The 12,047-nt window shown below is 47.1% G+C and overlaps 5 protein-coding genes across 5 annotated transcripts; 4 read left to right on the forward strand and 1 right to left on the reverse strand.

The window, feature by feature from the left end:
* Positions 1-1,710: 1,710 nt before the first annotated feature.
* PtrM4_073340 (uncharacterized protein) lies at positions 1,711-2,455 on the forward strand (the record flags this gene model as incomplete). The annotated part of the gene is made up of 2 exons (XM_066106033.1): positions 1,711-2,350; positions 2,418-2,455. The coding sequence occupies 2 exons, from the start codon at positions 1,711-1,713 to the stop codon at positions 2,453-2,455; spliced, it is 678 nt and encodes a 225-aa protein (XP_065964660.1).
* A 2,931-nt stretch (positions 2,456-5,386) lies between these two features.
* Positions 5,387-7,321, reverse strand: PtrM4_073350 (Dimer-Tnp-hAT domain containing protein; the record flags this gene model as incomplete). Its single annotated transcript, XM_066106034.1, has 4 exons — positions 5,387-5,848; positions 5,900-6,523; positions 6,573-7,226; positions 7,271-7,321. 4 exons carry the CDS (start codon positions 7,319-7,321, stop codon positions 5,387-5,389), a joined length of 1,791 nt encoding a protein of 596 aa, XP_065964661.1.
* Positions 7,322-8,077: 756 nt separating this feature from the next.
* On the forward strand, positions 8,078-8,689 carry PtrM4_073360 (uncharacterized protein; the record flags this gene model as incomplete). The annotated part of the gene is made up of 1 exon (XM_066106035.1): positions 8,078-8,689. The coding sequence occupies one exon, from the start codon at positions 8,078-8,080 to the stop codon at positions 8,687-8,689; it is 612 nt and encodes a 203-aa protein (XP_065964662.1).
* A 317-nt stretch (positions 8,690-9,006) lies between these two features.
* Positions 9,007-9,762, forward strand: PtrM4_073370 (uncharacterized protein; the record flags this gene model as incomplete). The annotated part of the gene is made up of 1 exon (XM_066106036.1): positions 9,007-9,762. One exon carries the CDS (start codon positions 9,007-9,009, stop codon positions 9,760-9,762), a length of 756 nt encoding a protein of 251 aa, XP_065964663.1.
* A 110-nt stretch (positions 9,763-9,872) lies between these two features.
* On the forward strand, positions 9,873-11,374 carry PtrM4_073380 (uncharacterized protein; the record flags this gene model as incomplete). Its single annotated transcript, XM_001942401.2, has 2 exons — positions 9,873-10,306; positions 11,098-11,374. The coding sequence occupies 2 exons, from the start codon at positions 9,873-9,875 to the stop codon at positions 11,372-11,374; spliced, it is 711 nt and encodes a 236-aa protein (XP_001942436.2).
* Positions 11,375-12,047: the final 673 nt, after the last annotated feature.

Raw genomic sequence — 12,047 nt, forward strand, 5'->3', positions numbered from 1 at the left:
TGCGTCAGCTTGGTTTTGAGGCTTAAATCAGTGTGTCCAATAACCAAGTAACTTGGCTTGGTTGGTTGACTTTGGTTGATTACGTAACAACCAACCACGAGTAAACGTCTGTCCGAGCAACCACAAGTAAGGGTTCTCGCATTACTCGAGTCAACTCGAAGTTGGTTGACGACCTTACCGCATTAGGCATTTTTGTAGAGGAGGTGGGCGACCCAGAGTTTTTTGGGGCATTGGGATAGGAAAAACTATTAGTCTGAATGTTCTGATTGGCTGGAAATTGCCGCTCTTGAGATTTGCTGTCGAAAACTCTAACGCCTGCAGCCTCAATGTACGAAACCGCCAGACTCTAGGCCAAACATGCCTACCCACCCATTTTTTCAGCCTCGTGGAGGATCCACGGGTTCCCCTCTACCTAAGACTCCCTCCGAATCCCTTAGCTATACCCTAGAAAGCATAGAGACCCCAAGTTCCGTTTCAACCAACACTGCTGCCACCTTCGAAAGAGAGCTGCCGACATCTACTCAATGCCCTTTCCCTATTGACTGGGACAAAATTCGCTATGAAAGGAAGGTGTTGCCGTCGATTCGATATCGTCAGCCTCATAAGCGGGCCCTTAACTCTAAAACCCAGCCCTCGCCAATCTACAAACACGGTGCGCAGCTCACAACCGATGGAGAGAACAAGTTCTGGCTCTGCAAATACTGCCATCTTAGCGGCCAGCATGATTCTGCGCTGTACAGTAGTGAGAGTACTACTAGTATCATGTATCACCTAAAGAATCAACACAAACTTGAAGAATTTGGTTACAAAGTAATGGCATTAAACCCGTTCGATATAGCTAAGAGGGCAACAGGCTCTATACTATACCTTAGAGGCTAGCGCTTGATCTTTAATAACTCTTAGTTCAAGAATAAGTTTATTAACTAGGTTATTAATCTTGACTTTACTTTTCGACAAGCGACACATCAACGCACTCGTAACATGTTTGCTAGCTGCTTAGAGGATATTGATAGGATTCTACCTAAGAGCCCATCAACTCTTAGCACCTGGACAAAAGAGATGTGGGACGGTGATACTAGGAGACGTGCTTGGCTAAAGGAAAGGCTTTATCTTGCGAAAAGCAAGATCTATATCTCGACTAATGCCTAGACGTCTGAGGAAGGAACAAACTATGTAGCAGTTGTTGCTTACTTCCTAGACGAGAAGCATAAGTTGCAAATAGCTCTTCTTGACCTCCCGCCTCTCAAAGGCCCCCATTCTAGAGAGAACATTGCGAAAGTGCTGTTAACGGTTATCGACTTGTACGATATATCCGCTATTATTAGCTTCTTCATGATAGACAATGCTAGGAATAACGATACCTGTATTGAAGAACTAGCAAAGCAGTACCTCACAATCACACAGCAGAGTCGCCTTCGGTGCGTTGGCTATATACTAAATCTTATCGTTAAAGCTCTTCTCTTTAGGACGGGTGTTAGCAAGTTAGAGAAAGAGCTCTGTGGCGCATCTAATAACGAGCGGTTTAAGATATAGAGGAAGCAGAGCTTTATCGGCAAGCTCTATAATTTCTATGTGTGGATTAACTAGAGTAATCAGCGGCGGGAGCTTCTAAGAGAGTATATCTTGCAGGCATACGATAGAGGCAGCATCGAAAACCTTTACACTAGGGTACTGGCTGACGGTGGCGTCCGCTGGAACTCTGTGTACGCCATGATCGAGAGAGCTCTTAAGCTCCGTAACGCAATTGATTTGTTCTTTCTCCACTATAATTATAGTGGTGAAGGATACGATATCTCACAGGACGCTATTACTCAGCGCGATTGGACTGATTTGGAGCACTTCTTTAACATCTTAAAGCCGTTTAAAGATCTGACCAAACGCATGGAAGGCCGGGCCAATAAAGCTGGCCTTGAAGGATCACATGGCTCACTCTATGAGACACTCGAGTCACTTGACGTTCTCTTTAAGAAGCTCCAAGAGGCCGGAAAGTTCGCAGACGATCACCCCGAGCAGGTTTCGGAATACTATTCCTGTGCTATTGATACTGCCCGCCTCAAGCTTGAAGAATACTACGGCCTTACGGACGCTACGCCAGCCTACCGATGCGCTGTCGCCCTCCATCCTGCGAATAAATTTACCTATTTCGATATCGAATGGCAGCATGAGAAGAAATGGATCACTGAGGCGAAGCGGGTGGTGCATGATGAGTATGTACAATACGAGGAAGCAGCTGCGGAAGCAGAGATAGCAGAAGCAACACAAGAGGAGGATAATGAGGTTAGTACTGATAGCGATACGACGCTTGATCTTCTCCAGCAAGCTCGTAAGCGTCGCCAGCGGGTCGCCGCTAGTACGGCGTCTACGCGAGGAAAGAAGCGCGCAAGAGTCACCTCTGACCTTGATCAATTTATATCTAGGACTAATAAGGCTGATGGAGATGTTGAAGACCCTCTAGAGTGGTGGGTTCGCCATGCACCTGACTATCCTGTGCTCTCTAAGATGGCGTTTGATCTGTTTAGTTGTCCTGCAATGAGTAGACTCCGCAACAATCAATTCAATCCGGTCACTCTCCTAGACCCACTTACCTATCTAGGTAGGGCTTAAACTCCTATAGGTAACTACTAGGCTTAAAGCGGTAATCAATCAATCCAATCTGAACCTTCTAGGACCCACTTAATTGATTGTTGCGGACTGTGGCAATGAGTGCTGAGTGTGAGAGGATATTCTCTCAGACGAAGAAGGTCATCACGGATGAACGAAATCGGCTCGATTCGGGGACTGTAGCGGCAATTGAGTGTCAAAAGCACCTTCTTCGAACTAGTATGCTCCTGTAGATTAGTATAGATATCAAATCGGGAAATTCTATCGAGTAATGTCAACCAACCAAGCAAAGTAAGGGCTTCTCGTCAACCAACCAAGCAAGGTAAAGGACTCTTGTCAGTCAAGTCAAGTAAGAGGGGCGATTTTTGGTTTACTTGGTTGATGGACACACTGGGCGATGTACAGTGATCTCCTTCACGACTGGAGATTTGAAAGAGCAGAATACATGAACGCGAAGCGTAGAGAAGGCGAACTTCTCATGGAAATCAGCCGTACGATCGCGACCCGCCATCTCTACCTAATTAACGGAAAGGATGAGATTTACGATCGACTGATCGCGCTTAAGCAGCAGCTTGCACCGACAGCAGCTTGCACCGACAGCAGCTTGCACCGACAGCAGCTGTACGCAGCAGAGAGCTAGTAACTAAGTACCGCGCTCTGCAAGAGAAGCCTCGAGGCCGCAACCTCGAACAATGGCTTGACGATTGGATTCAAATTACAAACCAATGCAGGGAGGCAGACCTTCCTGAGACGACAGGCTATCGAGCCTAAGATGACTTTCTAACAATTGTCCGAACAATCGCACCAGAGTGGGCTGGATCAGCGCACTAAGACCTAATCTTAAAAGAGACCACCGGAAGGATAAATGAGATTCAATCGCTAGCGGACTATGTCGCACAATTTAGGATGTATCATCGACGAACTAGTCTTTCTACGGCCTCACTCGGGACATTCGCGAGTCTACGTATCGCGGAAAAACAGAGTCCGAATTAGGAAGAGGAACGACCATCAAGTGAAGGCTGTCGGCCGGGCAAGCCAGTCTCCATGCATTCACTTCTCACCAGTTAGCTCTCCTCTTATAGGACTAGCTCCTTCTGCTTAAGGGCTAGCCTCCTCTAGGCAGCACCCCGCACCATATAGCTAGCACTTCGCGGTTCTCAATACAACAACGATTTCGCCCACTCAGTTCCCCAATAAAGGCTATCAGAGGACACCAAGATGTATCTGCGGAGGCAAACACTAGTACAAGGACTGCTAGTATCTCGTTCCGAATCATCTGAAAAGACCGAAGAACTTCCGACCTAATAAGGATGCAGAAGCTAGGGTGGCTGAAGCCTTAAAAAGCCCAGCACAAGCAAAAAGAATTAAGAAATACCTTGCCTAAGATGACACAACGATTGAAAAGGCAAATGAACCACTAAAGCTTGATGATGGGAAAGAGTCAGGCACGGCTAGTCAGAGTTTTGCTGCTCACACCTCATTCTCCGTTACATACATGGGCAAATCGTTTTTAAATCGTTTTGGCAAACCTTAAAACGTTAACGCGTTTAAGCAAAAATCCTTATAACGTTAAAGTGTTTAACGATATAAACTGTTGAGAATACAGTCCGTAAGTGACTTGGTGGTATCAAGCGGAGGAGTAGTCACATGATTGGTGACACGTGCAGGTGGGTCCTAGCGGGGAGCTTGGACGCAGCTGCACGCAACACGGATCTACGAACGTGTGAATAGCTCCTTAGTCAATACAATACGAGTCGTACCACCACTACCGTTGTGCCTTAGAGAGCGCTCTTGTCAGATAGCAGGCGTGTCGAGCCGAAAGTGCCGACACCGCTAGCTAATAATGGGTTAGCGTCTTAGCAGAACAAAACTCTCAGCGCGCACCTTAGAACAGAGAACAATACAATCAATCATGAACATCCATCACTTTTGTGCAATATCTCATCTAATCTGACAACTAGGTTATATCTATTCTAGAATCTCCTCTTGTCAGATATTCACTCTCGTCTGGAATACTGATGAAATAGGTAAAAATGGTGATGATATTGATGATTGATTGTGTTTCGGTTCTGTCTACGGTTGTGGGCACACCTGGGGGGTGCCAAGCCTTCCTGTGATCCGATTGGCTCTTATAGATGCCGGGTCGCGCTAGTCTGACCCAGCGTCTGTACGCTCTTGTCAGATAATAGCACTGTTGAAGATGAGAGCGTACAGACGCTGGGTTAGACTAGCGCGACCTGGCATCTGTGAGAGCCAATCGGATCACAGGAAGGCTTGGCACCCCCCAGGTGTGCCCACAACCGTAGACAGAACCAACACACAATCAATCATCAACATCATCACCATTATTACCTATTTCATCAGTATTCCAGATGAGAGTGAATATCTGACAAGGGTAGCGCTGCTGTTGCTCTAATTAGCACTACTATTTAAGAGAGCTATAAGTTAGTCGATTTATATTACTAGACTTTTTACGAAAATTTTAAGATCGTCGCTATTTAATTAATCTACCGCCGTAACTAACATCTATTATAGAATTTAATTAAGAACAGCACTGCGTTACTTTAAAGAAGGTGTCAGATTGTGATGGGTTATCAAAGACGGGGATAATAGTATAATAATATGATGGGGATTGTCGGCATACACACGGTGTGTCGCCTAATAAGGCCCAATGTACCGCCTCGATCCTACTTCGGCCCAACTCGGACCCAACGCTATGTATACCTTCGTAGCCCCCACATTCGTAGAATCATCATACACCAGAATACCAATACACAAGATTACCTTAGCTACTGTTATTCACCGTACGATCGTACAAGGCCTTCCAACACTTAGCAACATTGAAAACTCTTTCAACCCCAACCTGAGCAATTGGTATTGCTAGTATATCCTTCGCCACTTGGGATAGTCGTGGGTAGGTAGGCTCGTTCGTCTTCCACCACTCTAGAATATCGAAAGAGTCATCTGTCATTACACAGGCAGTACTAAGGTAGGACTCTCCTTCTTGGCGGGTTGGGCCAGTTGTCTTGTCTGATTCTACTAGTGAAGAGTTCTGGGAAGAAAAGCTGTTTAACGCTGATGTAGGGGGAGGAGCTGGCTTTCTGAACCACTCATTCCCAAGTGACCTCCTTTTGACTATGCTAGAGCCTGGGGTTGAACCTCTCCCGTCCGTATTATCATAACGATCAAGGTAAGCAAGAAATTGGCCTCGGTAGAGATGCTTGTACTGTGGCTCCCATGAATCGTCCTATAAGCGTAATTAGAGCGTGACTGTGATAAATAGCTGTGATAATCATACTTCATATGCTGTAAGCTTCTGCGTTGGATCAAGGATAGTGGCACAATTAAACAAGAACCCACGTTCTGCGTCTGTCTTCGAATAGTACTTGCTCAGTTTTAGACGACCCCTGTCAGCTGCAGCTCGTACTACGTCTAGCCATTCCCTATCATCTTGATTTTCTTCATCCTCATCTAGGTCCTCTGACATTTTGTCCAAGAAATCAAACAGTCGATTGTACATTAACCAAATATACTGAATCTGGGGCTTCTCGTTCTGGCTGAGGAAGCTAGTTGCTGTTTTAAACCGTTTAAGCATCTCAGTAACGAGTTCGAGATGATGCCACTCAGTCGAAGATAAGCGGAGGCGTTTAAGATCCCGGAAATCAATCTCAGCCATTTGATTGTTGTCTAGAGAGCTATCCAGGTGACTACCTGGCCTTAGCAAGATTTCTTGTTTAAGCCATTCATCAATATATTTTTGGATTTTGAGCGCGCGCTCTAACATGTCGTATGTTGAGTTCCATCGGGTTTTCACGTCGCGGATAACAGATAATCGCTCCTTTGGCGGTAGATGTTGTTGTACCGCAATAAACCGCTCAAAGCGTTGAGGTGATACGTCAATAGCGATACAAATCGCCCTTATCTAGTCTATTATTAGTATGTGATAAATGAATGTGTTAAAAGCGAAATACCTTGCGAAGGGAATTTGGGACTGAAATATGCGTCTCAATGTCCTGTATATGACGTCTCTGTAGGGTATCCCTTGCTCCTAACTCTGTAGTTGCTGCTAGCCGAAGGTGTTGGATAATATCCTGGACAACGAGGTTGATAATATGGGCAAGGCAAGGGATAGTGTTTTCTCTGGCACTCCACTGAATGTCGACTTCTTGGAGTTTAGACTGGAGAGTGCGAGCAAGTACGCTATTGTTACTAGCGTTATCACAAGTAATAGCTAGAAGCTGGGTTTTGGTCTTTGTATCCAGAAGAATATGCAGTACCTCGTCTGCCATAGAAGTACCGGTGTGCCTGCCGCGCATAGGGAGAAAGTCAAGTAGCTTTTCCTGAAGTTTCCAGTCTTTGTTAATGTAGTAACCCTTTACCGCAAGAAAGCAGAGGTGATTAGCTGCAGACCAGGCATCTAAGGCGATTGAGATCTTTGTTGATTTTCCAAGATCTCGAAGGATAGACCTTTTTGCTTCCTCATGTTGACTCTTGAATATCGTCTTGAATTTACAACGACTAATTATCACAGTATCTGGTCGAAGGAACCGAAGAAATCGATGGAAAGATGGTCGTTCAACTGTTCGGAATGACCAGTTGCTGTCGATTACTACCCGTACAAGCTCCTTTTCAAAGGTAGTAGTAGTGTAAGCTGGTATTGATGAAGTACTGTTTCTTTGTTGACGTTGGGATAGAGTAGAGGCCGATAAGTCTGCCTCATTATGAATAGGAGTAAGGACATTTCGACAGCTTTTTGTTTTAAGATGAGTAATAAGGTGCTTTGTCCCAATACCACCTAGATTTGGATGCTGGAGTGCAAGACTACAGTTGTAGCAGAACACGTAGGGGTGGCCAGTTCGAAGCTCAGCAGCTTCTCCAAATCGTAACCATACTGTGCCATAGCGAGTAGGAGAGTTCCATCGTGGGTTATCATTTTTAGGGTTTATACCCCAGCTTGTCGGATCGTGAGTATCGGTAGAGACGTCGGCTGCTGGACACTTCGGCCCGACTTCGGCCCACCTTGCGCAGAGCTTAGGTATACCTTCGTAGCAGCTATGTTCGTAGAAAATCAATCACCATCACCGAACAGAATGCATTCCTAGTTATCGTTATTTCCTTTCAGCACTAGTGCTATAGACCTTCCAACACTGATCAGTGTTTGCTTAAGGCGATCACAGACAGCAAGGTAGAAGAGACAGACCGCATCTTCGACGAACTCCCTGACGCACGACGTTATACTCCCGGGAGAAGATTCTGTGCTAAGAACAGAGCGAGGCAGAGATAACACAAAGCACTCTTAACCTCCCTCTACAGCTGCTGGTTTAGCTTAATCCGCGAACACAGAGCGCGTCAGCAACGCAATACAACTCAACCGTACGAGCGTCTCCGGACGATCCGATCACGTACAACAACAAGCGCTGGCACGACCAACCAGCGAGACAACAACACCGACAACGCGTCAACACCCGCTAGCAAGATGGCGGATAACCAAAGCGAAATAAGCTCTGCAGACTCTGCTGAAGCTCAGAATCAACTACAGAATGAGCAATCAGAACACCTCTCAGACTCACCATGGGCCAAATTTACCGCGGAACAACTTATGGAAAACTGTCCATACACAGTTGCACTCAAGGTCATTAATACAGCTCTCTGGGGTGTACCCGCACCGGCGGACGCAAATGAGACACACGCAACAACGTGGGTCGCTAAAGCTATCCACGACTACAATGTGTCAATGGCCTGGGACGATGACCTCTTCATTGACTACAAATGGGACTTTGAAGGATGGACGAAGGAGCTATTTAGCAAGGTTGAGCGTGGTACACTAAGGTCTCTTAAGAGTGTGCTACGACACCGGGGAGTATACACTGGCAACAATCACGCCAGGGTGGCGGACTCTCTCTACAACATTCTAGGTATAGAGAATACTCTTGAATGGGAACCAGCAGAGTTTCGAGCCATGAAATTCGACCAACAGTCCGAAGCGTACCAGCGCCAGCAGAGCAATAAACGCCAACAGGACACTCAGCACCACAGTCCGCAACAATCAATTAAGTGGGTCCTAGAAGGTTCAGATTGGATTGATTGATTACCGCTTTAAGCCTAGTAGTTACCTATAGGAGTTTAAGCCCTACCTAGATAGGTAAGTGGGTCTAGGAGAGTGACCGGATTGAATTGATTGTTGCGGAGTCTACTCAGCACACAGTCTATCCAGCTGTACAACAACCACCGCAAGTACAACAACTGCCGCAATTACAACAACCGCCGCAATTACAACAGCCACCGCAAGTACCACAGCCGTCGCAATTACAACGACCGTCGCAGGGCGAGCAACAAGAGCAGTATAGAGTGAGACAAGGCGTCCAGAGCCGTTCCCAAACAATAGAGCCACAACAGCCGCTACACATGAGCGGTACGCTAGAAGGGCCTCAGCATCGACAACTGTGGGAGCAGGCCGCGCAGCCGCAACAAGGGCGTGCGCAACTACAGACACGGCCGCCAGCGACTGCATATCGCGAAGTCACGCCATTTCCGCAACAGCCAACGAACCGCGTCCCTAACAGACCACCCGAACTACCATACGACCCGTACAAGACGCTACCGCCGCGATGGTCCCGCAACGATCGACTCGACGCTAATACGATCACGCAGTTCTCTAAGCTATGGGACAATAGCAACAAGTATACAGGGAATGCGTACGATCTCCTAGACGATAAGATCAAGATCTTCTTCAGCATCTGCTGGCAGGTAGATATCCAAGAAGAGCAGTTTCACGCAGTGTTTCCCCGTATCCTTACCGGACGTGCAGAGACATTCTACATACAGGTTGTAGAGAGAGATGACAGCTTTGCTGATGCGTACATGGCAATCAAAAACCACTTCGACCATGACGTCCATCACCAGCACTACTACACAGACTGGACGACTACAACCTTCGCTCGCACCCGCACAGAGAACCCCGACAAGGGACTACACGAGGTTCTGCAGATCCTGCTTGACAAGCTGCAGCTATGCCAGCGTGCCCTTGGCAAGAACTTTGAGGGCGAGGATGCCCTACGTACCACTGTCATCAATGCCTGCCGAGGAGTACCTAGACTCCGCAACAATCAATTCAATCCGGTCACTCTCCTAGACCCACTTACCTATCTAGGTAGGGCTTAAACTCCTATAGGTAACTACTAGGCTTAAAGCGGTAATCAATCAATCCAATCTGAACCTTCTAGGACCCACTTAATTGATTGTTGCGGACTGTGGGAGTACCAGAGCTTGAGATGGCACTGTTCAAACCAGCCACAATCTGTGAAGGACTCTTCTCAGACCTACGTTCTGCAGTTGAGACACACCTTGCACGGCAACACACTACCCAGATGGTCACAGAGGACCAATACTACTTAGATCGCCGATACAACGGCAATGGAAGAATCCGAGGTAGATCTCGAGGTGGAGGAGGATTCAGAGGCGGATCTAGAGGAGCATATCGAGGAGGCGAGCAGCGCGACGACAACGGACGAGGATTTAAGCCTCGCTGGAGGAAGAAATGCTTTGTTTGCCAGAAGGAAGGATGCTGGTCTACCAACCACACAGACGAAGAGCGCAAGGCTGCCCGTACACAGTTCTTCTCTACGCTATACTTTACAGGTACACAGCCCCCCAAGGACTTCTCCGTACATCTTGCAGAATACGAAGGGATCGAGCACACTAGCCAGTACAATCAGAGAGGATGGAGAGAGGAGGAAGACTGCGAGGATGACGACGATGACGACGTCGCGGAAGCATACCTTGAACAGCAGTTTTTCACGGAGCAATGCCTTGCAGATCAGGCGTTCTTGCACCACATCTCTGGCGACGACGTATACCGCCAAGACGCGCCATCAGCGCCAGCGTCACAGTTCCTGCTTGAAGACCGCTACCAGACTCCGCAACAATCAATCCAGATTGGTCAGATTGATTGATTTGATTGGTCATTTGGAGTTTTTACCAACTCAATCAACTCAATCTAAGCTTTTCAAAATAGCTAATCAAATCAACTTGCGAAGGTCAGATTGATTGATTTGATTAGTTAGATTGATTTATTATTAACGAGTTGTAAGGCGAGTAGTGTCGTATTAAGAGAAGGTTTTTGGTGTTGAAGATAGTTATCTTGGACCCCTATCTCGCTTAGCTTGTGATCCCTGTCGGCCGGGCAAGCCAGTCTCTATGCATTCACTTCTCACCAGCTAGCTCTCCTCTTATAGGACTAGCTCCTTCTGCTTAGGGGCTAGCCTCTTCTAGGCTTCACCCCGCACCTATATAGCTAGTCCTTCGCTGTTCTTAATACAACAACGATTTCGCTCACTCAGTTCCCTAATAATCCCTTACACACAACACTAGTTGCCTAGCTACCTATACAGACATTTTTCTTTAGTGTTTAGTATCGCCCACGATGGCCAAACGCTCTCGAGTTCCCACCAATACTGCTGCCGCCGCCGCCGCCGCCAAACGGGCGCGCCTATCAAGGCCCTCTGTCCTATCTCAGCGATCGCTGTCGCCTCAGGAAACCCTTGGCGCCGCCGTAAGCCAGGCCACAACGTTTGAGTCGCAATTTTTCGAGTCGCAAACAGAGGAGGAGGGTGCGGCTGAGGGCAGCCAGGCTGGTACAGCAGCAACAACAGAGGCTAGTGTTGATACAGAGCCTGATAATGGCGATAACTTTGACGGCATTAACTGGGATCGCCTCCCTCGGTTCATGAAGCCTCTTACAACCATACATGGGCAGCTTAACGCGTTTGCGTAAAACGTTTTAGCTTAAAACGTTTTAAAACGCTTTAACAGCTTAAACTGTTCACGCGTTTAAGAAAATCCTTAAACGCGTGAACGATTTAAAAACGCTATAAGAGGCTTGGCGCCAAGCACCCCACCTTTGCATCTCAAAAACTCTGCAACCACTCCCCACTAACCTGAAATCTCAACAAATCCATTATCTATAGCATCTATTATCGTTATGTCATCGAATACCTTGTCAGCAAGTGCGATATCAACGCCACCGTCGCGAAGACCCGCAACGCCGCCACACTTTGACGCTGTTATACGAACCGAAACTGTCTGTAACACCAGCAATGCAAAGCGCCAGCGTTTGAAAAAGCAGTATGTGTGCAAACGCTGTCGCTCATGGTTTAGCAGTCACCGAGTAAACTCTATCCACCATGTTCTAGCATATCATACAACGTCAGAGTCTTCTCAGCCCTCGCAAACTTCTTCTTCGTCGTCGCAACCAGCTATCACTTCAGTGTTTAGGACTGTCTCTGATCAGACAATTATCCGCAACGCCTTCAATGAACAAGGGTATCGCGATGCGCTTGTCGGTCTTCTGACTCGACGTCGAATAGCCTTTTCATCAATCGAATGGTCTGAAATGAGGGATCTAGCGCTTGCTTGCAATCCATTTATTGAAGACCAGCTTATCACAA

Source organism: Pyrenophora tritici-repentis, chromosome 2 (assembly GCF_003171515.1).
Source record: "Pyrenophora tritici-repentis strain M4 chromosome 2, whole genome shotgun sequence".
Taxonomy (NCBI): Eukaryota; Fungi; Ascomycota; class Dothideomycetes; order Pleosporales; family Pleosporaceae; genus Pyrenophora; species Pyrenophora tritici-repentis.